This window comes from Sciurus vulgaris (genome assembly GCF_902686455.1).
Source record: "Sciurus vulgaris genome assembly, chromosome: 2".
Classification (NCBI taxonomy): Eukaryota; Metazoa; Chordata; class Mammalia; order Rodentia; family Sciuridae; genus Sciurus; species Sciurus vulgaris.
The window spans coordinates 158,765,288-158,791,428 of NC_136462.1; the positions used below are offsets into that span (position 1 = coordinate 158,765,288).

At 38.4% G+C, this 26,141-nt stretch overlaps 1 protein-coding gene across 1 annotated transcript in view; it reads right to left on the reverse strand.

Annotated features, from left to right (window-relative positions):
• CFAP61 (cilia and flagella associated protein 61) overlaps positions 1-26,141 on the reverse strand; it is a 281,876-nt gene continuing 255,735 nt past the window's right edge. The window contains exons 26-27 of the mRNA XM_079124251.1: positions 10,612-10,702; positions 1-500 (exon numbers count right to left, since the gene is read on the reverse strand). Of these exons, the coding sequence (XP_078980377.1) occupies positions 300-500; positions 10,612-10,702 (292 nt within the window). The 3' untranslated portion in view covers positions 1-299. The remainder of the gene's footprint in view (positions 501-10,611; positions 10,703-26,141) is intronic.

Sequence of the window (26,141 nt, forward strand, 5' to 3'; positions counted from 1 at the left end):
CAAGGTAAGAACGAGTTTTACACAGTATGATCTCACTTCATTGCTAAAATGGATTATTCTCACAGGAACATGTCTGGTATTAATTGGTAAAGCATCCCTGCCCCAGAATAGACACACAGCCGTGCGCCACCTACTGGAGGAAGAGAAAACTACAGGCATAAGTGAGGCGTAAATCAATCGGGGAAGCCAGGATGGCGCGCTTAGTGATCAAGCCAGGCGTCGGGGAGCTTTTCTATTTCTACAGAGCACTTCTGAGAACTAAATGTATGGATATAATAAGGCAGAGGCCCTGGCCACAACTAAATGATGCCGGGCCACGCGTACATGGGCAGATGATAATGATTATAGTGTAGATAGTCGAGGATGCTTCTTTCCACCAGGTTTTTGTAGACGGTTTCCTGGAAAACTCTCTTGAGGTATTTCCTGGGGCTCTCATTCAGGTTTATTTCCTCGTCTTCTATCTGATGGACCAACTGTTCTATGGAAGGAAGGTTTTCCTCCTGTGAAATGCAGGAAAAGGTTAGACAGAAACACCTCAATAACCAGGCAATTTTCTAAAAGTATAACAAGATATAGTCAGTTTCTAAAGGAGGGTAACTTTTTCTTGCTTTTTAGAAATTGTTTTTCATCGTGGCAAATATACATAACATAAACTTTATTGTTTTAAGCAATTTTAAGTGTGCAGTTCAGTGGTTTTCAGTACTTTCACATTGCTGTACAACTGTCACCACCAGAACTTGTTCATCTTCCCAAACTGGAACTCTGCATCTGTTACATGATAACTCTGTTCCACTCTGCTTTCAACCCCTGGCAACCATAGTTCCACTTTTTTTCTCTGTGACTTACTCTAGGCACCTCAGATGAGTGAAATCATACAGTGTCTTTTTGTGACTGGTTTCTATCACTTAGCATGATGTCTTCAAGGTTCACCAAGAATGGTCATTTTATGCTCTTATTTTTTCAGATAAAAATTATACTTGCTTTAAGGTTAAGAAACGGGCAACTGAACATTTGTGCTTGAAAGCTCCTAAATGATTTAGTCGTTTGCAGTCCTGAAGAGATAGAATCTAATAACCTTAGAATAAAGTAAAGTCAACTTTCATTGATGTCTTTAAATACAGGGCTCAGAAAGAATAAAGTTATTTGAAGTTGAGGATCAGATGCTGTGCAATCTATTATACCACAGAGGTTTTCCCAGCATTTCAATATAAAAAGGATACATATAGAGACAATTGATAGACTTGTATAGTGAACACCTGTACACATGTACACTACCTGAATTGTACAGGTAATATTTTACTGTTTGCTTCATTTCCACTTATCTGCCCTTCTATAGGAGAATTGTTATAAAGAGCATTTCACCGAGGTTTGAGGTGTGTGTTTTTTACATTGTGATTTTTAAACATTACCCTAAATATAAAGTCACGTGGACTTTTATTTCCACTTCCAAGAAGTCTTTTTTTTTTCTAACAAAAAATGGATTACTTGCAGGTTTCTACTGGATCACTAATTTATTAATGGTAAGAATGAATAGAAAGGAAGATTCAAGCTTTATGGAGGCATGTCATCATTGGGTTATTTAAGCAAGATGGACCAGATGTGGAAGATTATACATACAACATCTGGAAGAGCAGTCTGGGGAGATCACAGGAATTCAGATTTAAAGCAGCTCTACAAGGCAGGGAGAGGGAAAAAGATAACTGATACCCTTATCTTAATATTGGAGGTGCTGAAAACACCAAGCATCACCAATACATACCCTTGGAAATATTCCGTGGATACATATGGGGTTGATTCTTCCTTAAATTCTCTGAAGAATTGTATCAAACCAACACAAAAGCAATGTGCTTACTTACAGTGTCACATTCAATATGTGGCTTTTTTTGTGTCTGACTTCTTTCACTTAGCATAATATTGGGTTTTTTAAAAAATCTGAAAGTTTCTTTTTAAATTTCATTTTTAACCAACAAGTAATCATTATACATGTTTTTGAGGTACACTGTGCTGTTATGACACCTGTGTACACAGTGGAATGAGTAAATCAGGCTAATTAATATATTCATTACCTCATATTTCTTCATGGTGAGAATATTTGCTTATTTTTGTGTCACTTGGGATTGAACCCAGTATGAGAACATTTGTAATCTACTCTCGGCAACTTCAAGATATACTATATATTATTATTAACTATGGTCAACACATTGTACAATAAATTGCTTAAAGATTTTTTCTATCTGAAACTTTGTACCCTGTACTTTGAAACTAGGTATTGTGATGTCTCTAACTTTGTTCTACTTTCTCAAGACTATTCAGTGTCTTTTGTGGTTCCATATAGGATTGTTTTTTCTATTTCTGTGAAAAATGCCATGAGAATTTTGATAGATTTACATTTAACTTATGGATTGCTTTGGATAATATGGACATTTTAACAATATTTATTCTTTCAATCCATGAACATAGGATATCTTTCTATTTACTTGTGTCATCTTCAGTTTCTTTCATTAGTTTGTTTTGTTTCTTCTGCAAAAATTTTTAGTTTCATTGGGTTCAAGACTTGGAGAGGGCTCCAGAGTGATTAAAAAAGCCAGAGGAGAGAGGCTTAGGCAAAAGCCCTGATATTGGGAGATGAAGAAGGTCACTGGGCTCTGGAGCTCTTAATTGTGCTTAAGGATGAACTTTCAATGAGGTCTGGGAGCCACAGCCTCTTGATGAGTTTCATATCCTTACTTGGGAAGTTGTTCTCCAGCAAGTCACAGAGATGGGGATCCATGTGGGCAGAATCCCAGGCATGCAGATCCACTTGGCAGGTTCTTCTCGAGGGCCATGGGAACTTCCATGATGTCCAGGGTTTTACTCCATCCATCTGTTTTACTCCACCCACCTTGAGCAGGCTTTTTGCACATCCTAGGAAAGGGCATGGTCACTGCACTGGCTTTGTGTCTTTCAAGAGATGATCAGAGGGTTTTTTTGTTTGTTTGTTTGTTTGCAGTGCTGGGGATTGAACCCAGAGCTTTGTGCATGAGAGTCAAGCACTGTACCAACGGAGCTATCTCCCCAGCCCAAACAGATCTCTTACGCTTCCCTCAGCCAGCTTGTCAAAGGAGTGGCCTATACCCTCCAGAGTCACATTGTCACAGTTGAAATAATAGCCTAGAGAGAAATAGGTGTAGAAGGCCCACATACGCAAATTGAACAGGCAGTTGATGGTAGTCTCCAACTCTGACGAATCTGGGAGGCCACAGTTTGTTGGCAATAAGGAGCTATCTACAAAAAAAAAAAAAAAAAAAAAAAAAAAAAAAAATGTCGGCTGATCCTGCAGGATGTGAGAAGATGGTCCTGAAACTTGCAACTGGAAAGGAGACTGGAAGGTGGTTGTAAGCTGGAAGAGAGGGACTCACTGGGCTGTTCCATCCAAACAAGCAAAAGACAGTTGTGTGGAATTTCTGGGCATGCTACTCTCATCATTGTCTCATAGTTTTCAGTATACAGATGATTCACCTTCTTGGTTAAATTTACTCCCAAGTAAATGGAATTATTTCCTTAATTTGTTTTTTCAAATAGATCATTGTCAGTATATGGAAATGCTACCGATTTTTGTATGCTGATTTTGTGTCTGTAATTTTACTGAATCTTTCAGCAAAGCTTAGAGAGGTTTTGTGTGTGTATGTGAGGATTCTTTTCTCCTCCTTGTTAATATCCTCCTTCTCCTTTTTGGTGGATTTTTTTAGAGTTTTCTATATTTAAGATCATGTTATCAGTACACAGAGACAAATTCACTTCTTATTTGTATGGCTTTTGTTTCTTTCTTTTGCTCTGTATTAATTGGAAGTAACAACAGTGGTCTTACTGGTCTTGTTCCTCAACTTAAAGTAAAAGATTTCAAATTTCATCATTCAGTTTGATATTAGCTTTGGGCTTGTCATATATGGAGAAATGTTCTTTACATTTCTTTATTTTTGGAGAGTTTTATTTTTTAATCATGGAAGGATTAAAGCATTTGTCAAATGCTTTCTCAGCATCTGTTGAGATACTCATGATTTTGTTCTTCTGGAATAAGGTTTTGAGATTCATCCCCTTTGTGAAATATATCAGCACTTCATTTATTTTCATGGCTAAATGCTATTTCATTGTATGAATAGAGAAATTTGTTTATCCATTGGCACAGTGCTGGATATTTGTGTTATTTCCTCTTTCTAGCTATTATAAATAATGCTTTGAATATTTATATTTATTTATTTATCTATTTATTTATTTTTTAGTACCAGGAATTGAACCCAAGGGTGCTTAACCACTGAGCCACACCTCAGCCCTTTAAAAAATATTTTTTATTTTGAGACAGAGTCTCACTAAGTTGCTGAAGCTGATTTTGAACTTGTGATTCTCCTGCCTCAACCTCATCTGGGATTATAGGCATGCGCCACCATGCCCAGCTTCTTTGAACATTTATGTACAAGTATTTGTTCAAATATCTTTTTCAAGTCTTTTGGATATGTTTATAGTAGTGTAATTGCTGGGTCATGTGGTAAATTTGTGTGTAACTTTTGATGAACTACAAATTATTTTTCCATAGCAGTGGTACAATTTTGCATTACCACCAGCAATGTGTCTCCATTTTTTCACATCCTCACCAGCACTTATTTTCTTTTCTCTCTCTCCCTTTCTTTCTCTCTCTCTCTCTCTCTTTTTCTCTCCCTACAGCCATTTCCTATAGCCATTCTAGTGGTTGTGAAGTGATATCTCATTGTGGTTCTGATTTTTATTTCCCGAATGATTAATGATATTATCTTTTCATATAAATGAACTTATATATTCCATATGGAATCTTAATTTTGTTCCATTGGTCTATATATCTATCCTTATGCAAATACGACAATGTTATATTACTAAATTTTTGTTGTTGTTGTTGTTCTGGAGATTGAACCCAGGGGCGCTTTACCACTGAGCTACATCCCCAGTCCTTTATATTATTTTTTATTTTGAAACAAGGTCTTGCTAAGTTGCTGAGGCTGTCTTCAAATTTACAATCCTCCTGCCTCAGCCTCCAGTGTCACTGAGATTTCAGGCATGTACCACCATGCCTGGCCTTGTTACTAAATTTTGAAATTGTAAAGTATGAATCCATCAACTTTGCCCAACTTTTCCCCAAATAATTTTTGGCTATTTTGGAATCCTTTGCATTTCCATATGAACTTTTCCATTTCTGTTTTAAAAAAGCCACCTTTGAATTTGATAGGATTATGTTGACTATGTAAGTTGTTTTAAGTAGTATTGCCATCTTAATGATACAAAGCCTCAATCCATAAATACAGATTTTTTTCCATTTCCATTTCTTTCAGAAATATTTTGTAGTTTTTAATGAGAATTCTTGTGTTACTTTGATTAAATTTATTCCCAATTAATTTATTGTTTATTGTATTAATTGGAAGTAACAGCAGTGGTCTTACTGGTCTTGTTCCTCAACTTAAAGTAAAAGATTTCAAATTTCATCATTCAGGATAAAAGGAATTGTTTTCTTAATTTCACTTTCAGATTATTTATTGTTAATGTAGGTGTTATGTGTTGATCTTGTATCCTGCAATTTTACTGGATGCATTTATTAGCTTAATAGTTATTTTTGGGCTGGGGATATAGCTCAGTTGGTGGAGTGTTTGCCTTGCAAGCACAAGTCCCTGGGTTCAATCCCCCGTACCAAAAAAAAAAAAAAAAAAACTATCACTATCATCCTATGATAGTGATAGTTCTATTGCTTCCTGCCCAATATGATGGATGACTTTTCTTTTTTCTTTCTCTCTCTCTCCTAACTGGCTCTAGCTAAAACTTATAGTACAATGTTGAATATAAGTATTGGAAGCAGTCATCCTTATTCCAGATCTCAAGGATAAGAGTTCAGCTTTCAGTTATCAAACTAAGAGTGATATTAGTTGTGGATTTTTCATAAATATTCTTTATCAGATAGGGAAGTTACCTTCTATTGCTGTGGGTTTGTATGTGTGTTTTAATTATGAAAGTATGTATGATTTTTTTTCAAATGCTTTTTCTGCATCAACTGAGAACATTCCATTCCCCCCTTTATCTTATTAACACAGTATATCATTTTGATTCATTTTCACATGTTAAGCTACTTTTATAGTCCTGGGGCAAATCTCATATGGTCATGGTGTGTAGTCCTTATATCATATTGTTGGATTTCATTTGCTAATATTTTGTTGAAGATTTTTACATCTAGATTATAAGAGAAATTGGCCTGTAGTTTCCTTTTTGTGTGTGATGTCTTTTCCTGACTTCGGGTAATGCTGGTCTCAGAGTACGGTTCCGTTCTTCTTTATTTTTAGAAGAATTCAAGAAGGACTGATGTGATTCTTCTTGAGATGTTTGGTAGAATTCACTAACAAAGACATCTAGTACTGGGTTTTTCTTTGTTGGGAGGCTTTTGATTACTGATTCAATTTCTTGACTTTTTAATAGGTCTTGAGATTTTTATTTCTTCTCCAGTCAGTTTCTAGGAATTTGTCCATTTCATCCATGTTTCTACTAATTAGCTGGCATGTAATCATTTATAAAATTCTCTTATAATCTTTATTTTTGTAAGGTTGGTAGTAATGTCTTCACTTTCATTTCTGATTTGGTTATTTAAGACTCTTTTTTTTTTTTTAGTCTAGCCAAGGGTTTGTCAATTTTGTTGATTTTTTCAAAATACCAAATTTGGTTTTAATTTATTTTCTTTATTGTTTTTTTTATTCTTTATTTCATTTGTTTCTGCTCTAATCTTTATTATTTTCGTCTTTGGTCTTAAGTTTAATTTTATTTTTTTGTTTTATAAGCTTTAACATTAGGTTATTGATCTATGATCTTTCCTTTTTTTAAAAATGTAGACATTTATAACTATGCATTTCCCTCTGAAAATTGTTTTTGCTGAATTCCATACATTTTTATACATATTGTATTTTTTTCATTCATCTCTGTTACTAATATTTCTTTTGGTTTCTTCTTTGACCCACAAGCTTGCTTAAGAGTGCATTACTTAATTTCCACAAATTTGTGAACTTTCCAGTTTTCCTTCTGTTGTTATTTCTAGTTTCATTCCATTGTGGTTGGAGAATATACTTTGTATAATTTATGTATTTTAAAATTTATTGACAGACGTTTTGTGGCCAAACATATGGCCTGTTCTGGAAAATGTCCTGCATGCACTTGAAAAGAATGTGCATTCTGCTGTTGTTGCATGGAATATTCTGTGCACATCTGCTATATCCAGTTGGTTTATAGTCCTCTTTTCCTTACTGATCTAGTTGGTCATTCTGTCTGTTATTTAAATGGGATATTGAAATCTCTAGTTCTTATTTCTAACAACCTATTTCTTTCTTCAATTCTGTTGACTTTTGTTTCTATATTTGGGGGTTCTATCATTAAGTGTGCATATGTTTATAATTATTATAACTTTATGAAAGGATTTTGAAGGATGATTTTGACTATGCAAAATTTCACTTTGGTCAGTGACAGTAGGGTTCATGCACAGCTAAAATGCAGTGTCACTGAATTTATAATCTGTTTCTCTCTTGACTTTCACAGAAGGGTTTTGGATTTCTTAAAATAACTTTTAAAAATATGATTTGTAGATTTGAGATGATTTCTAATAGTCATAGATAACCATCTTCTTTTTTCCCGTTTTCTACATGTGGAGGGAGAGGAAAATTGAAATGGCAAGCTCTAGGATGTTATTGCTGAATGTCCATACTTCTCTGAAGACAAGGTAGAAAGTGAACCAAAATGGGTTATAGCATCTCGATATTTGAGAAAAGGGATTCTTCTTCTTCTTTAATGAATAGATGATAGATGCCATTGGATTTTAATTTTTCTTTTATAAGGATCTTAAATGAAATTTCTGCTTGTCTTCTCAGGTGCCATTGTTTTCACTGACAGCTGTCTCCACTGTTGCCTTCACCACCTCTGTTGCTAGTGACAGCCAGCATCTGCTAAGTCAGTCTTCTGTGCCATGTGCTTGTGCACATCCCTGCTGTAACTCCATCTGAAGTTCTCTGGGGGTGGGAGCAGCCAGCCCTTATTCCACGGGGATCTGATGGAAGCCACCCTAGTTGGTCCAACAGGAGGAGCGGCAGATGCCATACCATGTGCCACCTCTTTCCCATTTGACACATGGAAATGTTAAAAGCAAAATAGTCCCCCAGTGAAGATTTTTCTTCCAAAAGTTTCATTTTCTAGAAATCTAAAAACCCACAAGAATGGTGTGGAGCCCTCAGTGTGTCTCTGGCAAATGTCTATAGCCACTCCTCTATTGACTGGCCCATACCGAATGACAGTTCATGGACAAAAGTTTCCGGGTGGCTCAGGGAGACCCATCAAATGTGATAGATGCCATTGGAATTGACAGTTTACTTGGGATGGTGAAAAGAAAGCTTTTTTTTTTTTTGAAAAAATAATTGATAACCCAATATTGATGCATTATTATTAACTAAAGTCCATAGTTTACATTAAGGTGCATCCTTTGTGTTGTACATCCTATGGGGTTTGACAACTGTCTAATGACACATGTCCATCATCCTATGGTATCAAGCATATAGTTTTACTGCCTTAAGAAGTCCTCTGTGTTCCATATTTCACCCCTCCCTTCCTCTTTCCTCTAAATCCATGGCAAATTAACTTTTTAGGAAATTGAATTTTATTTAGAAAAAGAGGGCTGTGGAACAATTCTGATAAGTATTTTTATAATCCTGCAGTTTCCAGTAATTACTTAGGAAATTAGTGTTCTCCCAACAACAAAACTCTATACTTATCCTAAAACCCCTTGCTTCTGTGCAAAATATTAATTGAGGAACTCAGACCTAGGGGCAAGAAAGATTTAGGCATAGAGTTTTGATGGAATCACTAGCAAATGAATGCATCTCTATGATAGAGGCAGTAGCAAACTACACATCACATTTTGAGGGAGGTGTCTGAAGAGTTGAGCAAAGTTCAGTAAGCACTAGGCTTACATTTGAGGTGAGAATTTCAACCTCAGCTGAGCTCCTTGCAGCCCTAGGGTGACATGCAGGGTCTTGTCCTGTAGCATCTTTAACATATATAGTTGGCCCTTCATACCTACAGGCTCCACACATGTGGATTCAACCAACCATAGTAAAAGATATTTTGGATAAAACATTCTGTCTCTACTAAATGTATGAACTTTTTTCTTGTCATCATTCCCTACATAGTACAGGAACTATTTACATTGTATCAGGCATCAAAAGTAATCTAGAGATGATTTAGAGCATGTGGAAGGATGTGTGTAGGTTCTATGCAAATGTCACACCATTTTATATATGGAATTTGAGCATCATGGATTTTAGTAATTGCCACGGCCCTGGAACCAGTCCCCAAGGATCTGAGGATGTCTATATATACGTTTCAATTTGAATCACTTAAGCAGCATCTGACTTTTGCATTTAGCCACAGTAGTCTCCACTTCCCTCATTTACATTTACCTGCTGGGTTTTTACCTGTGTGAATCCCAAGGCATGTCAGTTGGGTTGAAACTTCAAAGTCAGTTAGATTAGTAAATTGTTTACATTTACCAGTTTGGGTCCAAGGAGTCACATTGAAAAGGGGGCCATTGAGAAGAAGGTACCAAGACACATGATTTAGCCCTGTATGGCTCAGTGCCTAGGTTCCCAGAGACTTTTGAATTTGAAGATTGTTGCAACTAGTTGTGGAACCTGCAGTGGGTTATTTAAAATCTCTAAGCTTCAGTTTGTTTCTGTTGTGTCACACAAGGCAGTGCATGCTTGGCTGGAATGCAGTAGGGACACTCAGTACATGATCTTTATCTGGTTGTCCACTGGGGCAGCCGCCATGGGAAACTTCAAGGCTGTGGATGCTCTGAAGGGGACGTGACAATGGAGCCATAGAGAGTGCCCATTTAGACGTTAAATCAAGGTGGAAATTAACCAGAGCCGCAGCCCTTGTCTGTATGAATTAAGATAGAGTCTAGCATGGATATTCAACTGCTCTCTGAGCACATGTATTAACTTTTTATAGTGATGCCAAGGACACTAGTATTGAAAGAAAGAGTCCAAAATTTCACAGATACCTTCCTTTTTCATTGCAGAATCAAATTTCTCACTAAGCATGGAAACTTTGTGATATGTAGCCTAACTTCCAATTAATTCTGTATCACTATAGGAAAGATGTTGCAGTTTATAAAGGGAGTGTGTTTGATACCTGACGACTTCTCCTTATATCTTAAAAACAGCACATAGATAAATGTTCAGCAAATGGCACACAGAAACTAAAGGAATTTGATCTTTGCTCTTGAGGGCAGGTAAATACAACTCATATCCAATCTTCAGCTAACATGATAGTTGAGCATGAAAATACAGCTACTTGTAAAAAGGAAAAAGGAATATTCTTCCACATAAAAAAATTTAAGCAAACTCACTCTCCCTGGAACACCACCGTCTACATTTACATACCCCATAGTATGTTTACATGAACTAAAAATTGACTTAAAAAGTGAAGCCATATAATGGGAATGTGGGGGAAAATCCAAATGATCAACAGCTATCAACTGCTTGTAATTTGCCAGGAATAATCCACATGTCCATTAATCACTCCTACCTCCTTGGAGGCTAAGATTTGGCGTAACTCTTTCCTGAGATCAATAAAACGATCGTGGAAGAGGGCCATGCACCACGGCTCCGTGAAGTAGCTGGTGAGGGAAGAAGAGATTCAGTTAGCTGGCAACTCTCTCATTATCACTAATAAAGTATTTACCTGCTTTTTTGCCTTGATAAATTACAGCTCTGGCCCCATTGCAATCGTTTGCTCATAAAATGCCTCGTGGAAAAGTCTGGCCAATCAATTTTTTAAATGGATGTTCCTGATGTAAGGCCAGGTTCCATAATTACATTTAAAGTGGTTTAATTCAGAGCTGGGGCAAGACCCAGTGAAGAATCCTGATTTTATCAGAATTTAAAAGCCTGAAGACTTGTAAAGAACGGTGTCTCCATTATCTGCCCTCATTTGAGAAAAACAGATTGCAGGATTAACTGAACTGCTGCATAAACAAATTAAATTTGGGTAGACAATAACACAAATGTTGTTCATCATTAAGGTTTCTGGATTAATAATGACCAGAAAAGCAGGCCACCTTGGTGTTGTGACATGGTTTTTGCACAGTTGTTCCGATGCTTAATTGAATCTCTTTGGGGGGAGTTGCTCTTTTGGTGTTTAAATGTGCTACCTTTTCACTGAAAACTGAATAAATGCTTTCTTACATGGAGAACAATATGACTATCCATTAGTAACAATTGTCAAAAATTTGATGTATTCTTCTAATAACCAAGAACACTGATATTTTCACTTTTAAGTTATTTGCATGCTAATTGTCTTGGAACAGGAAACTTAACTTCTTTGGGGTTTGAGCCACATTGATTACATGGGCTTCAGTCTCCTTTGGATGTGAGTTTGCTGTTCCTTTTATTTTTAAGAGATGTCATGTATGTACACAGGGGAAGAGAAGTGGGTGTTCCCTGTAGATGTGCACCTTCTCATTCCAAGACTTGTAGATAAGGACAGAGGTAAAGCCCTAGGGGTCACTGAAGCATTGGAAGATGATTATGAAGACAAGCGTCTGTGTTAGGATCAACATGGCACTCAGTTGTATCAGTTATTGTCCATCATCTGAACAGAATGTGGCCTAATTTGCTTAACTGTTTGCTGTTCTTCATTCAACTATTAATTTTGCTAATATTTATTCTATACCCACTATATCCTCAGCACTCTCCTGGGTCCTGGGAAAACAGCAGTGACTGAAATAAACAAACATCTCTACCACCAAGGAGTTGTGTTCTTGAGATGATTAGGGAATAGAGTGCATGTTAGGTAATGATACTTGCTAAGCCAAAAATGTAAATGAAGCAAGGATAGCGGATGGACTGTTGGGGAAGAGGTGGGCAATGTCAGTTCTGAGGCAGTGGCTTAGTGAGCGAAGACTCAAGGGGAGGGAGAGTGAGCCATGTGGACATCTGTATCTGGGGTTGTGGGGGAGCACTCCAGAGAGGGAATTGTGCCTGGACTGCTTAGGTGGAATGAAGACACATAAAAGAGGGGTGGTTGGGATGAGTTTAGGAAGGTGATGGATGGATGGGTTCCTCCTACTGGAGGGATCTGATCATATCCATTGTGTAATTGCTCCATGGGCATCTAGCTTAACACTTGCATACAACAGGCATTTTACAAATGTTCACTGAATGAGTGAATGAATGCACATTGCACTGTATACATTCTATACTACCTGGCTCTGAATGGTTTTTCATAAAAATAGAATGCAATTCTGCTAAATAAATAAGTGGCAAAACTCTGCAAAAATTTCCCAAATATCCCAAGAAAGGGAGGTTTCATTATGAATAATAGGAAAACCTTGCATGATAGCAGGCTTTCAAGATTCTTGCTGAATCCTGTAGCCTGGAAGGACTCAGTGCTGGAAGGCATATCAAGGCCATCTGTCAGAGTGCTGCTGGCCTCTGTAGTTACTCAAGGACATGGAATCCTGAATGGATGCAGTGGCATTGCTAGAATCCTGGAGTTCTGGGAGGGTCAGGCTCAGTAGGGTGACATCTGGACAACTCCCCAGATGGTAACCTCCTGAACCAAAACAACAGCTTCAGTCCAGACACTCAAGCACAACTAGGCCTGTATGGTCCCTTCCTCTTAGATCTGAAAGCTTCACAGAATGATGGACTTACATATCTTGAGATATTCATAAGTAAGAAACCACTGGGCCCTCTTTAATCCATCACCAACTCTTCTCCATGTTGAAATGCCCCATGTTTGTTTCTCTGGTACCTGCAAAAGTTCCCACCCTGTTGGTTTTGGGGTCTACAGCCACATCCTCCCACCCCTTTCTCTCTGCTTTCCTCACAGCCAGTACAATTCTATTCCTACTATCCTGGTGCTGTACCCACGTTCTTTCCTGCCTATACACCTCTGCCGTGTTGCCCATTGGCTACTCTTTATTGTATGTATCAAAGAGGGAGTTCTGGGGAAACACCACATATCTCAAGAATACAGAGCTGCCTGCCCTGGGCTATAGCCCATCGTCTAAATGTCCACATCCCTAAAGCCCCTGCCCATTAAACCCAACACAAGTTACTAGAGAAGCAAGTGACTCTTAATCTTTTCAAAATATTTCCAGATATGCAGTTCCTGGGGATGCTTTTGAAAGTTATTTCTTTTGCTGGCTTTTGGAACTCTCCACAACTCTCATCCCAGTGCCCAGCAAAAATGGCACCTTAATATGTGATGACCCCTATTCTCATCACAGTTAAATAATCTGCAAAGCAGTGACCTATGAGATCTGCAGGTTTGTTTCTTTTACACTGCCCACCACTGCCACTGCAAGTGGAAAAATATTTGGGCCTCCTTGTCCAGAAGGTGACTATCTCTGTAGCAAACTGTTGCTGCCAATATTCCCAGAATTTGCTGGGGGCAACCATTTTATGTATAAAAGAGAGAAGCTTATGGATCTGTATTTGGGCTCCCCCACCCAAAGTAAGAACTCTTGTGCTCTGTTAAAGCAAAGTGATCATAAGAAAGCTAGTCTTGAAACCAAACCAACAAGTTGACCTCTGAAGACTCCTTCTCAATCTCGTTACTGCTTCAGTGTTGGTTTCTAGTGACACTTTAAAAAGGGGGCTTTTTAAATAGTGCTCCCCCTAATGGGGATTGCTGGGGCAGCACCTCGAGGAGTGAGCAGAGTCCTCCCCATCTTAAGAACAGCTTCTCCCATGTCTGTCTGCAACCTCAGGTTGTTCTCAGCTTGCCAAATGGATGAACTGAGTATGCATAATGCTACACCCTTACCCAGGGGTGAAACAGGGTTCTCAGACTCAGAAGGAGGAGGTCTCCTATTCCAATTGTGACTCTGATCAGAGGGCATTTAGAACTCAACAAAAGTAAGAAAGAAAATGACTAAAAGTTTCCAAGATGCCCTTGGTCTGCTCTGTTTAAAGCCCTTCAGTTCAGGCTCTGGAGCAGTTATGGATAATTAATAGGAAGTAGCTGCTATTTGGTAAAGCTGGTGCCTTTTGTAGGACTATGAAAAGGAATATTTTCCTTTAAGGATTTTTATCTACCCAATGAAGAATCTTTTTTGCAAGGTTCTCCCTCAAGCCTTGCTTATTTTGGTAGTGATTTTTTCTTTTCTTTCTTTCTTTTTTTTTTTTTTTGATAGTGCTGGGGACTGAACCCAGGGTCTTGTGCAGGCAAGGCAAGCACTCTACCAACTGAGCTGTATCCCCAGCCCTGGTAGTGACTTTTTAAGATGCTCACTGGATTCCCCCTGGGACAGTCATTAGGAGGACACCCACTTCCTTTGTGCTATGCTCCATGATGGGTGTGCAGCTATTTACCACTCACAGCCCCGCAAGGACTTCAACTTCTGTTCACACTTTAACTCCATGTCCCTGAGATCTTGTTTGTTTCTGGCAAATTAATGTTTTAATCTTTTAAGTTCATAGATTTTCTTTTAAAATTTTTTTATTAGTGCATTGTAATTATACATAACAGTGGGGTTCACTGTGACATATTTATATATGCACATAATTTGCACCAATTCCTTTCCCAGTATGTTCCCTTTTCTTCCCCTCTTCCCTCCTCCTGTTCCCCTTCCTTTCCTCTTCTGGTCTTCCTTCTATTTAATTACATGTATATTTTTTCACTGGTACATTGTAATTATGTAAAAGTGGGACTTATTCAGGGTATATTCACACATGCATATAGCATAATTTGATTGATTTTATTCCCCAGTTCTTCCCTGTTCCCCTTGATCCCTTACCTCTCCTCCACTCATTTCCTTTCTATTTTCATGAGACCTCCCCACTTTTTAAAATTCCTTTTTCTCTCCAGTTATTGCATATGAGGGAAAATATTTGATCCTTGGATTTCTGAGTCTGACTTATTTCACTTAAAATGATGTTCTCCAGTTCCATCTATTTTCCTGCAAATGATATAATTTCATTCTCCTTTATTGCTGAGTAGAACTTCATTTTCTCTTTCCATTAATCTGTTGACAGACACATAGGCTGATTCCATAACTTGAATATTGTGAATTGTGTCGTTATAAACATTGGAAAACAATAAAAAATAAAATATCTGGGAAAAAATCTGATCAAGGAAGTGAAAGACCTCTGCAATGAAAATTACAGAACACAGAAGAAATTGAAGAAGATATTAGAAGATGAGAATATCTCCCATATTCTTGGATAGGCAGAATTAATTTTGCCAAAATGGTCATATTACCAAAAGTGATCTATAGATTCGATTCAATGTCCATAAAAATTTCAGTGACATTCTTCACAAAACTAGGAGCAACAATCTGAAAACTCATATGGAAGTATAAAAGACCCAGAATAGACAAAGCAATTCTGAGCAATAAGAACAAAGCTGGAAGTATCACAATACCCAATTTCAAATTATACTACAGAGCTACAGCAATAAAACAGCATGATAGTGGCATAAAAACAAACATGAAGACCAGTGGAATAGAATAGAAAACATGGAGACAAACCCACACAGATGTAGTCATCTTATCTTTGACAAAGGTGCCAAAAGCACAAGGGGGAGAAAACACAGCCTTTTTTAGCAAATGATGCTGGGAAAACTGGATAGCCATTTGCAGAAGAATAAAACTAAATCCCTATCTATTACCCTGCACAAAAGCCAACAACTCAAAATGGATGAAAGAACTAGGGATCAGGTCAGAAATTGCAACTGATGGAAGAAAATGGGGTCAAAATTCCAGCATGTAGGAATAGGCACATATTTCCTTAATAAGACAACTCAAGCACAAGAAATAAAACTAAGAATCAGTAAGTGGAATGCCAATAAATTAAAAATCTTCTGCACAGCAAAGAAAATGAGTAAGAGCATGAAGAGTGAGCCTCTTCAGAATGGGAGACAATCTTTGCTAGTTACTTGTCTGACAGAGTATTCACATCCAAAACCTATAAAGAACTTAAAAAAGAACACACACACACACACTCACACACACACACACACACACACAGAGAGAGAGAGAGAGAGAGAGAGAGAGAGAGACAGAGAGAGAGAGAGAGAGAGAGAGAACGAAACTAAAACAAATAATCCAACTGACAATTGGACAAATGAACTGAACAGATATTTCTCAAAAGAAGAAATGCAAATGGCCCACAAACACAGGGAAAAAATGTGTGACTTCATTAGCAATCAGAGAAATCAAACCCATCAAGAATATAAATAATAATAAATGCTGGCAAGGATGTGGGAAGAAAGGAGCACTTATAGTTTCTCTTTAGAACAGTTTTAATTTCTTTTCCAATTCACATTCAATAAAAGGAAGCTATGGAGTCGCTAAGTAACCTACATAGCTAGGTTACATAGAAATCTTCAAAAGAACTGGCCAGATAAAAAACATGGTGACAACAGATTAAGATGATCTCAGTTTAACTTGTTACTGCCACCATGATATGCAGGGTATATCAAGAAAAGTTTTGTATCAGTTAACTATATGAAAGATAAACACTGTAATAATTCATGCAATCCAAAATGAGCAAAAGCAAAAAAATACTAGCTTCCCCTTAAGAAGAAAGTCTTCAGACCTATGAAAAGTACAAAATCAATTTAAAAAAATCATATTTGCTTAGAAGCATTCAGAAGACTCACAAAACAACTGCAATGTTGTTGTTTTTGTTTTTTGTTGTTGCAATTATAGAGTGGTATTCAGTTAACAGAATGATTATTTCATATGTTACATCAGAGACTACTGAAGATGAAAACTAACCATCCTCATATATAATCAATTTGTCTTGTGCAACAGCAAAAACCTGCTATAAATTTCCATGCCAGGCAAGGTTAGTGGCTACTGGGGATCCCACCAGGACAAGACTCTCTAAAGACACATTTGGTATGGGTTAATTTTATAAAAAAAAAAAGACACTACACAGTTTAAAATTAAATCTTAGACAATCTTACATTTCAATATTTTTCTTCTCTCAGGAGTGAGGTGTGTGCAGGGAGGCTGAATGCTTTACAGACAAGAAAAAACACCACCACTTGAATCAACATACGTGTCGTCATCATCTTCACCTTCCCCATCCTTTTTACCTTCCTGAGATTCCTTCTTTTTCTTTTCTTTTTTTTTGTGCTTTTTTCCAGCCTTGCTGACTCCCTTTCTTGCTGCATCAGGCTTTCCTCTAGCTTGGTAGGCAGCAATATCCCTGTTGGATATTTCCAGCAACTCAGCAGCCTTCTTTTCAGTTTGCAGAAATGTTATTCTCCATCTCTCTCTGTTTCTCTGCAAATTCACCAATGGACAGGCTGGGATGTTCTCCTTTGGTTTTTGTACAACACTTAGGACAGGACAAGAGAGAGACCTGAGGAGGCCTCTTGGGTATACTGGGATCTTTGAAAGATGCTTCTGTTTCTTTTTCTTTTCCTTTTTTTTCTTCCCTTTCAGGAGGGACTTGGGTTTTCATTTGTGTTTCATGATTGGCCTTGTCCACTTTTGCCAAGTCTTCTGGTCTTCTTCCTTTGTCAGAAGTCATGCTTCTATCTCTTTGAGCACATAGAAAATTCCAGAAAGTTGACCAAAGTATCTGGATGTTTCTTGTTCTTCTTCTGGCAAGTTTACACAGAGAATGCATGTGAGGACGTTTGCCTCTTGGCTTATCAGGAGTTCCTGTGTCAATGTTTAGGTTTTTTTTTTTTTTTTTTTCCCCTCCATGAGGCATAGAGTCACCTCCTGTCCTTCTGGCTCTCAATTGCCCCAGTATATTGCAGGGCTAAGAGAGCAGGAGACAGACCCAGACTCCTTACCTCTGTTGTGTGATTGAAGATGTGGATTGTAAGTGGCTTTGTGGATTCGGGTGTTAACATTCAATCACCTCTACACAGCTATGAGAAAAATAATTACATAAAATCTCCAGGACCTCAGTAGAAGACATCATGGTCTCTGTTCATTATGCCAATAACTAACCTGATTTATTTGGGTTTACAATCTCCATCATTTTTGTCAAATATCATACATTTTTCTAAAAAGCCCTGGGAAATATCGACTGGTGGAACTGAATTAACCATTTCTGGTCGATATGGCCCAATCATTAAGCAATTGATTAGACTACTCCAGAGCTCATCCTCATCTGGCTGTTCAGGCTGTTTTATCGACAGCTGCATATAAACCAGAAATGGGTTCTGATAACTATCCCAGCTATTGGCCATGCTGGAGGCTGAGAAAAGCAATTGACACAGAACACGGGAAGAAGTTGCACTCGTTGGCCTCAGGAAAAAATACGACACTTCTATGAGGAAAGAGAAGAGGGTCAAGGTTGTTCTTTAAAGGCCTTGGTTTCAACTCCAAGGCCAAGAACTTTCTGCAGATGGACAGTGAGGGAGAGCTGCAGAGGAGCAAGTTTGCATTTCATGGCATCTGAACAGCTCACCTGGAAATGGCTAAAGTACACAAAGGTGAGTGGAAAAAGAAAAAATCCATCTCTTTTTCCAAAAAATTATTTTTTTTAATGAAAAGCATTCTACTTTTTTCTCTTGGTGTGATAACAGCATTTGCTTTCAGAGTTCTTGAGAGGATCTCAACTGCACTACCTTTCACCTTTTCTCCTGGTGGGGACCTGCAGCTAGGATGGCCTACAGGTCTCCGTAGAGAAGGATGCTTTTGCTTGAACATGTCTTTCTGGTACAGGTACCATCCTGGGGGAGGACTGACATTTCTACAATGAATACCCGTAGGTCATGCTCAATAATGAGCCTGCAAGTTAGAGTAGCCTAGGATAGAACATGGCTAGTAGGACCTGTCTCTCCTGTAAGCAACCTGCCATTTGTCTGTGCCACATTTACATTGCTACACAGAAGGCAGAAATGATAAACATCATGGTAGCACACAGATTCCTGAGGCCCATGTTTGTTCTACAAAAATCTTTGTTTTGGCCTGTGCAATATTTGGAGTTCTGATTTCAGGCCTTTCTTTAAGAAATCAGATTAGGCAATTCTGGTCCTCATTTTCATGTGGCAGTGAGCAGCTCAACTACTTGGGATGGATGCTTCAGTGGCTCATCCTTGTTATCCCACCAGCAGGACTGACATGACTCATTCACATGAGCCATAGCAGGCATCTGCGTGTGCCAAGATTAAAGTTTGGGTGAGATGGAGGCAGGTTTTTAAACACGTTTTCTGAAACCACCTTTCTACTTTTTTCACCTTTCACCAGAAAAGTATGTCCTCTTTTCCATACTTGTATGTGTGTTACGAACACCAAGACTCTGTCATATCTTCCTTTCTTTATCCATCCGTCCAAACATCTACCCACCTACCCATCCCAATAAGTCCAAAAAGGCCATCTGAAATCCTTTTTCCTCATTGCCAACACCCATTTCCTCTGGTCCTTGCTTCTCTCATGCCTCACTCCATCACTTTCCCACTTCACTGCCATGAAGACTTATCTTTCCACCCTCTGTCCTAAGTGTCTTCCACAGCTTCTGACTTCAGTGGTTGCAAAACGGCAAGGAAAAGGGAAGACCTAGAGAGCCATTCTTGCCATCAATCAATTATGACCATTACATAGTGTCATACACCACACCAGGCACTGAAGGCATCATGTGAAAAGGTGGTCCCCACTCCCCAAAAGTGCACACATGGAGGGTGGAGGTGACATGTGAGGAGTAACTGATGACAGCAGTGTGTGAGGGGCCGCAGAGGGCCACATTCCAGGGGAGCTTAAGGTTGGAGTGTCGCTCAGCCAGGGATGAGATCGCTGCTAACTTGACCTCAGCTCTTTCTCCTTTGTGTGACCACATTTCTAAGTCTGGCTCTCTTAGACTACTGTTTGCCAAACGTCAGTCATTTGGAAATCCACTGGCTTTTGTGGTTATATCACAGATTGCTTCTTGTAGCATTTTCCTTGATTGATTTGCCTTGTTAAAAAAACTGAAATAATTACTTAAGCCTTGATGGAAGCAATAACTTATATGAAATCACAGGTTTGATGTGCTTCTTTTATTTTTTAAATTCCTATTAACATGAATCATAATTAGTAGGAAATGTGGCTGTACTGCCTGAGTTATCTTGTAGCACCCAACAAGTGCAATTAAATTTATTGCAAATACGAAAAATTTCAAAAGAACCATGACTTTAACAAAAGGCAATAGGGCTGGGAGGAACTGTGTATCCCAGTAGTACAGCATTTGCCTAGCATGGGTGAGGTCCTGGGTTCTAATAGCAATACTGCAAAAATGTAATTAATAATTAATTAAAAGAAAGAGATATATGTTTTTCATGTAAAGAAAGCCTAGATAGGATGTCCAGGGCTTGCATTGTGGTTCTATGTATATCAGAGCCCAGTACCACCTATAAGGGGCCTTGGCCTCATGATACAAAATGACTGCTGAGCTTCAGTCATCGGATAAATGTTCTAGGATGGAGAAGGGGAAAAGAAGACCCTTTCCCTCTCTTCTAGGGAGAATTCCTAGGAACCTCACTAAGCACTTGTATTTTTACCTGACAGCAGTTAGTCATATGGTTTTCTTGGTTGCAGAGGAAGCTGGGAATCACTATAATTTAGGATGGACTATCCTTTAAATCAGAATCCTGTTTCTGAAGAGGAAAGAGAATGGGTGTTATTCAGCTCTGACACCCAATAGACTCCATAGCATCTCCTTTTAACAAAAATCTTTTCTCAAAGTTCAGCTTGTGAAAATAGGGAGAACGTTTTTAGTCGAAATTCCCAAAGTTAGAACATGCCTATCACTCTGGATTCCAGCCTGTCCCCCAATTAAATATTCTAAGGGGGGAAAAAAAACCCACAAGATCTTTTTCAGATGTGGCTGCCACCTCCAAGCCAGGGGAAAGTCACAGTGTCCTAGAGTTCTACACAACATCCCCATCTGATCCCACGTGATTTAAATTCAGAGAACAGGAAGCAATTTGTATTATTTATTTGTATTTGTAAGGTTGTGTTATGGTCATTTCATTCTGCCCACAAAAGGAAGTGAATCTGTGCATTTAAACATAGTTTTAAAAATGAGAAGAGAAACAAATAAGTATTCTCAGTTAACCTTATGTTTGATTGGAAGCTAAATTCTGTGTTTTGTGGGCAGCATGTTTTCCCTAGGGATGCCACATATTACATGAACAGACATAGCCCTTATACTCTGTGACAAAAAAGATGAAATATATATATATATATATATATATATATATATATATATATATTTCTAAAGACTGAAATAGAATCTTGACTAAATATCTCCTTGAGTCCAACTTGAGTTTGGCAGATCTGTATTTAGTCCATCTTTTTATTACTTTGAGGCGGATCTAGAAAGGAAAGATTAATAATTCTGAAAGCTAACTAGTTGTTCGATAACCAGTTGTAATTGTCACCTGTTGAGATGTAGATAATAGAAAAATAAGTATCCTCTGAATATCATTTGGCTGTGGTTTCATGGTCGCAATCCAGGACTGACCTCAACAAATCAATCTTACTTCTCTATGGAAAAGTGGCTACAATGAATGGCACTAAGATCAAAGTTCTGATCTCTGGTAGGAATCAGTTGCTATGGTTTGAATATGGTTTGTCCCCACCAAGGCTCATATTGAGGTTTGGTCTCCAATGTAACAGTATCGGGAAGTGTTGGGGTCTTTAAGAGGGATTAGTGCTTTCCTAACAGAAGTGAGTCCTTGCTCTTTCGGGACTATATTGGTTACTGCAGGAGTGAGTTGTTATAAAATGAGCACAGCACCATCCTGGGTCTCTCTTGCACATGTGCTGTTCTGCTTGCCACTCAGACATGCCTGTGCCATGTAATGTTATCTACTACATGATGCTGTCCACCATGAGGTCCTCACTGAGACTGAGCAGATGCCAGAGCCATGCTCTTGAACTTATTCACCTCAAAAAGTGTGAGCCAAAATAAACCTCATTACAAAATTCCCAGCCTCAGGTATTTTGTTACGGTACTAGAAAGCAGACTAAGACATTGGCCATCTTCTGAATGACTTGTAAGCAGCCATTTTTAATTCTACAGAGTGGGTGTGGACCAATTACCTCAATTTACCTGGAAACTTGGAAGCCAACAGCACTTAAACCCAGGCATCTAGTGGCACCCTGGCAACCCCTGCTTGGCTGTGCTGGGAGACAATGTTTTCTCTTTCTCTGTTCAAAGTAAGCTGGCCCTGCTGTGCTGGAGGTCCCTGGAACAGCCATGATTTATCTGTCTGTGAGCTGAACATACCCAGAACTTTCTCTGAGGAAATACTGACCTGCCCACAGGTCTGCCTACTGTCTTCAAGCCCAGGTGGGAAAGACTGTGCTCTCTTAAAAGCCTAGGTTTTTCTTTAGACTCTTTGGTATCTGTGAGAACATGGAATCCCAATCTTCTGTGTCTCTCCATCAGGGTACATATATTGTAGATGGGACCACAAAGTCCCTGTGCCACCCTTACAACTAGAGTCTTAGTTTTCAGAAATAATATTCATTATTGGGCTGGGGAGATAGCTCAGTTGGTAAAGTGCTTGCCTTACAAGCATAGGGTCCTGGGTTTGATCCTCAGCACTGAAAAAAAAAAAAAAAAAAAAAAAAAAAATCAAAAAAATAAATTCATTCTTTCTCCTTTTTTTTTTTTTTTTTTTTTTTAATATGGAGTCTTTGTAGGTTGCCCAGGCTAACCCCAAACTCCTGGGCTCAAAGAGTCCTCTTGCCTTCCCAGTGGCTAGGACTACAAGCCTGCATCACATGCCCAACTAGAGATAATATTCTTTGAGAATTATCCAAAGGATCTGTCTGCTGTCCATTTGCCTTTCTGAATCCTGGATACTTAGCCTAGGAAAAGATGGAACACATTTATCTATGAACCTTATGAATCCCAACCTTGTCACTTGTCAGCTGTGTAACCTTGAAGTAGTTAGCTTTAACCTCTTCCAGCCTCAATCTTAGCTGCAAAATAGGGGATAGTGATGATCCTTACTCCAGTGTTACTACCAGAATTCCAGGTAAGATTTGGATTTATGCCAAACACGGGGGATGGGTGCTGGATAAGCTATTATTGTTGCTGTTTTTAATTATTCTATTGTATATATTTGTGTAAGATGTTTTGAATCCTATATAAATTATCAAAACTCTTTCTGTTTGCTGCTTAAATATTTCTTTGGCATACCTGTGGTTTTCTCCTTAATGCCTGCTTTTTCTCCATTGAGGGTTTTCTGAATACATTAATTTACCTGCAGCCTTATAGAACTGAGGATTGTTAGGGCAAACCTTCATGAAATTTTGTCCATAACTAAAGGACAAATGTCCTTTATGTAGAAATAATAAAATTACGTGAAAAATCTTTAAATTGAGGCCTTGTTTTTTGTTGTTTTTGGTCTGAGTTGATGAACATACAATATGTTCAATACAAATTGTCAAAATGGAGTTCTTTCTGTGCCTTTTGTCTGCTTACCTTGCTGGGTGAGCCAGTTAAATAAAAATGGCTGAACCAGTTGTTCACAGCATGTACTAAGCTGGCAGTAAGGGAAGATGGACTGGAATTAATGTCCAGGAATGCCAAGGCTCAGATGGTCTAGATTTGCTTCTGAACTGCCTGCCTCTTTTGCTTGACTTGTTAGAGCAAACCAGTTTTCTTCTAGAATTGGCATAATGCGTACATACTTGAGGATTTTGCTTCTATTGGAGTTTGAACCACTTGAACCCCTCATTATACCACCTGCCCATATATTTCGCCATGGAGGGGAACTGGGTTTGGCAGTGTGTTGCTGATGGTGGCATCTGCAGTTGGGGAATGAGACTGAGATTTAGTTCTAAGTGTCTCCCCTTTTATTCCATTTGTGGCATTTCTTTGCACATCTCTAGTTTATTAGGGGGATGCATTAATAGAATTTGTACAATAAATCTAGGTCCCTGGAAGTTGTCCAGCTATTTACATTGATTTGCCATATGAGTTCATGACTAATAGTCTGAAGCGAGCTTGGCATTTAGTTCCATAGGAAAAGGGAAGCTTTTAGTGTTCCGGCTTCCCTTCCTGTGTTTCTCTCCTCTTATTCTGCTTCTTTCTTCATAGAAAGCAGAACCATTTTCCTTTAATTAGGCTGCAGAGAGCCCAGGCTAGCATTAGGCCTCGCAGCCACTCAGCCTTGCTCACAGCCATGCCCATTTGCTATCTATTTTCTGTAGGGAAAGGGAAAAAAATGTGTATATATGCACAGAGAAACCTCCACAAGTCCCGTGGGGACAAAAGAGTCAGGTGAATTACCTTTTGTGAGACTGAGGCTGCATGAGCTAGCAATTACATTAAGCAAGATATTTGCTGCCTTTTTATTCCTTTGGTTAAATCAATTGCTCTTTAAAATCTTTTGAAAAGTACTTAATAGAAATATCATTTACCAGGGCAGAATCTGCATACCATATTTAATACCTACTTAAAATAATTAAATAAATAGCAAATACATGTTTAAAATAATTTCCCTTCATTACAAGCTTTTAAAATCAATGTTGCCTAATGTGTGAAGCACTGGGTTCGAATCTCAGCACCATGTATAAATAAATACATGAATGAAATTAAGGTCTATTGACAAAATTAAAAAAAAAATCAATGTGTTCATATTTTTCACTCAAATTTTGTAGATATAATGAGAAACAACAAACGGCTCCTTCCCTTTCTCAGTTACCCTTATGATTTCAGGCTAGTAGTTTCTAAAATTCACAAGCAGAAAAATTTAGCTGGTTTTTATGTCCCCCGAACAATAACAAGGGTAATGGATCATCATCCATGGAGTTGGACATATCCACACTGGTACAAATAAATAAATAAAGACAGAAAAAGGGACAATTGTTGTTAAATTACAGTAGAATGCTATGTAACAAATGTAGAACCAAAAGAATTGGAAAAAACACCATTTGGCAAATAGCACAGTAATAATTGAATTGGGTAAGAATTGTCAAGAATTGCCATTAGTGGAGAAAATTATGATGAGAAAGAGTATTTTTACAGTCTCAGGGGAATCACTAATTAATTACAAGGGTAAAAATAGCCCATCTCTAGGGGATCAGTCTGCAGCTTGACTCCAACCAAGGAATCACAGTCAACAGTAGAGGTGAGAGGACGGCTGATGTGACGCACCGAGGAGGGCACAATGTCACTCCCGTGGCCCCAGCCCAAATGTACAACCTGAAAAGGATGAGGGAACAGCGGACAAACCCGAACTGGCAGAGATTCTACAAAGTCATTGGCTTGTATTTTCAAAAGTGATGGCCTGAAAAGAAAAGGCCGAGAAACAGGCCCAGACTGGAGAAGTTTGAGGAGATACACAACTGGTTGCAATGTGGAGTGAATCTTGGACCAGACACTGGTTAGGACCCTGGTGAGACAGTGTGCAGAATTCGAGTGAGGGAAGATTCGAATCTGTGTTACCATAATGTTGTTTGAAAATTCTGACAATTCTATGAGGGATACGTAAGAATGTCATTGATTTTAGGCAACCGTGAAGTGAGACAAAGGGGTAGCATGTGTTGCAACTCACTTGCAAACCTCAGGGAAAAAAAATAATGACATTTTTCTGTCCTTAAAGTAAGAGGTGCATGTGTAGGTGTGAGGGTGGGTGGGGTGGGGGGAGGGAGGAGAGGCTGGGGAGAGAAAATAAAAACAAGTGTGATAAAATGTTTATATTTAGGGAATTTAGCTATTCCTTGTTCTTTTTTTTTTTTTTTTTTCCAGAGTGCATATCAGCCATTCAGATAAGGTCCCATATGGGGCTGGAGCACCCTCCTGAAAGCCTAGGGCCACCCCTAGTGAACAAAGGTATGAGATAGAACCCTGGCCAAATCTGCTGGAGGATTTAAGGAGTGCTATTCTTTGTGATGTTCTTCTTCATTCTTCTTTTGTCATCTTTTCTTCTTCTTCCTTTCCTCTTCCTCCACCCTCCTTGATCCCTATCTCCTCTTTCTATCATTCATTCATTCATTCATTCATTCATTCAACAAATATACACTGCATGAATGCCAGAAGTGTGTCAGGCACCATGCTAGGTCTAAATATAGGTTGAAGAAGACTCTCATGGTCCCTTCCCTCCTGGATCAAGGAAGACAGATATTAAATAATTTCATCAGC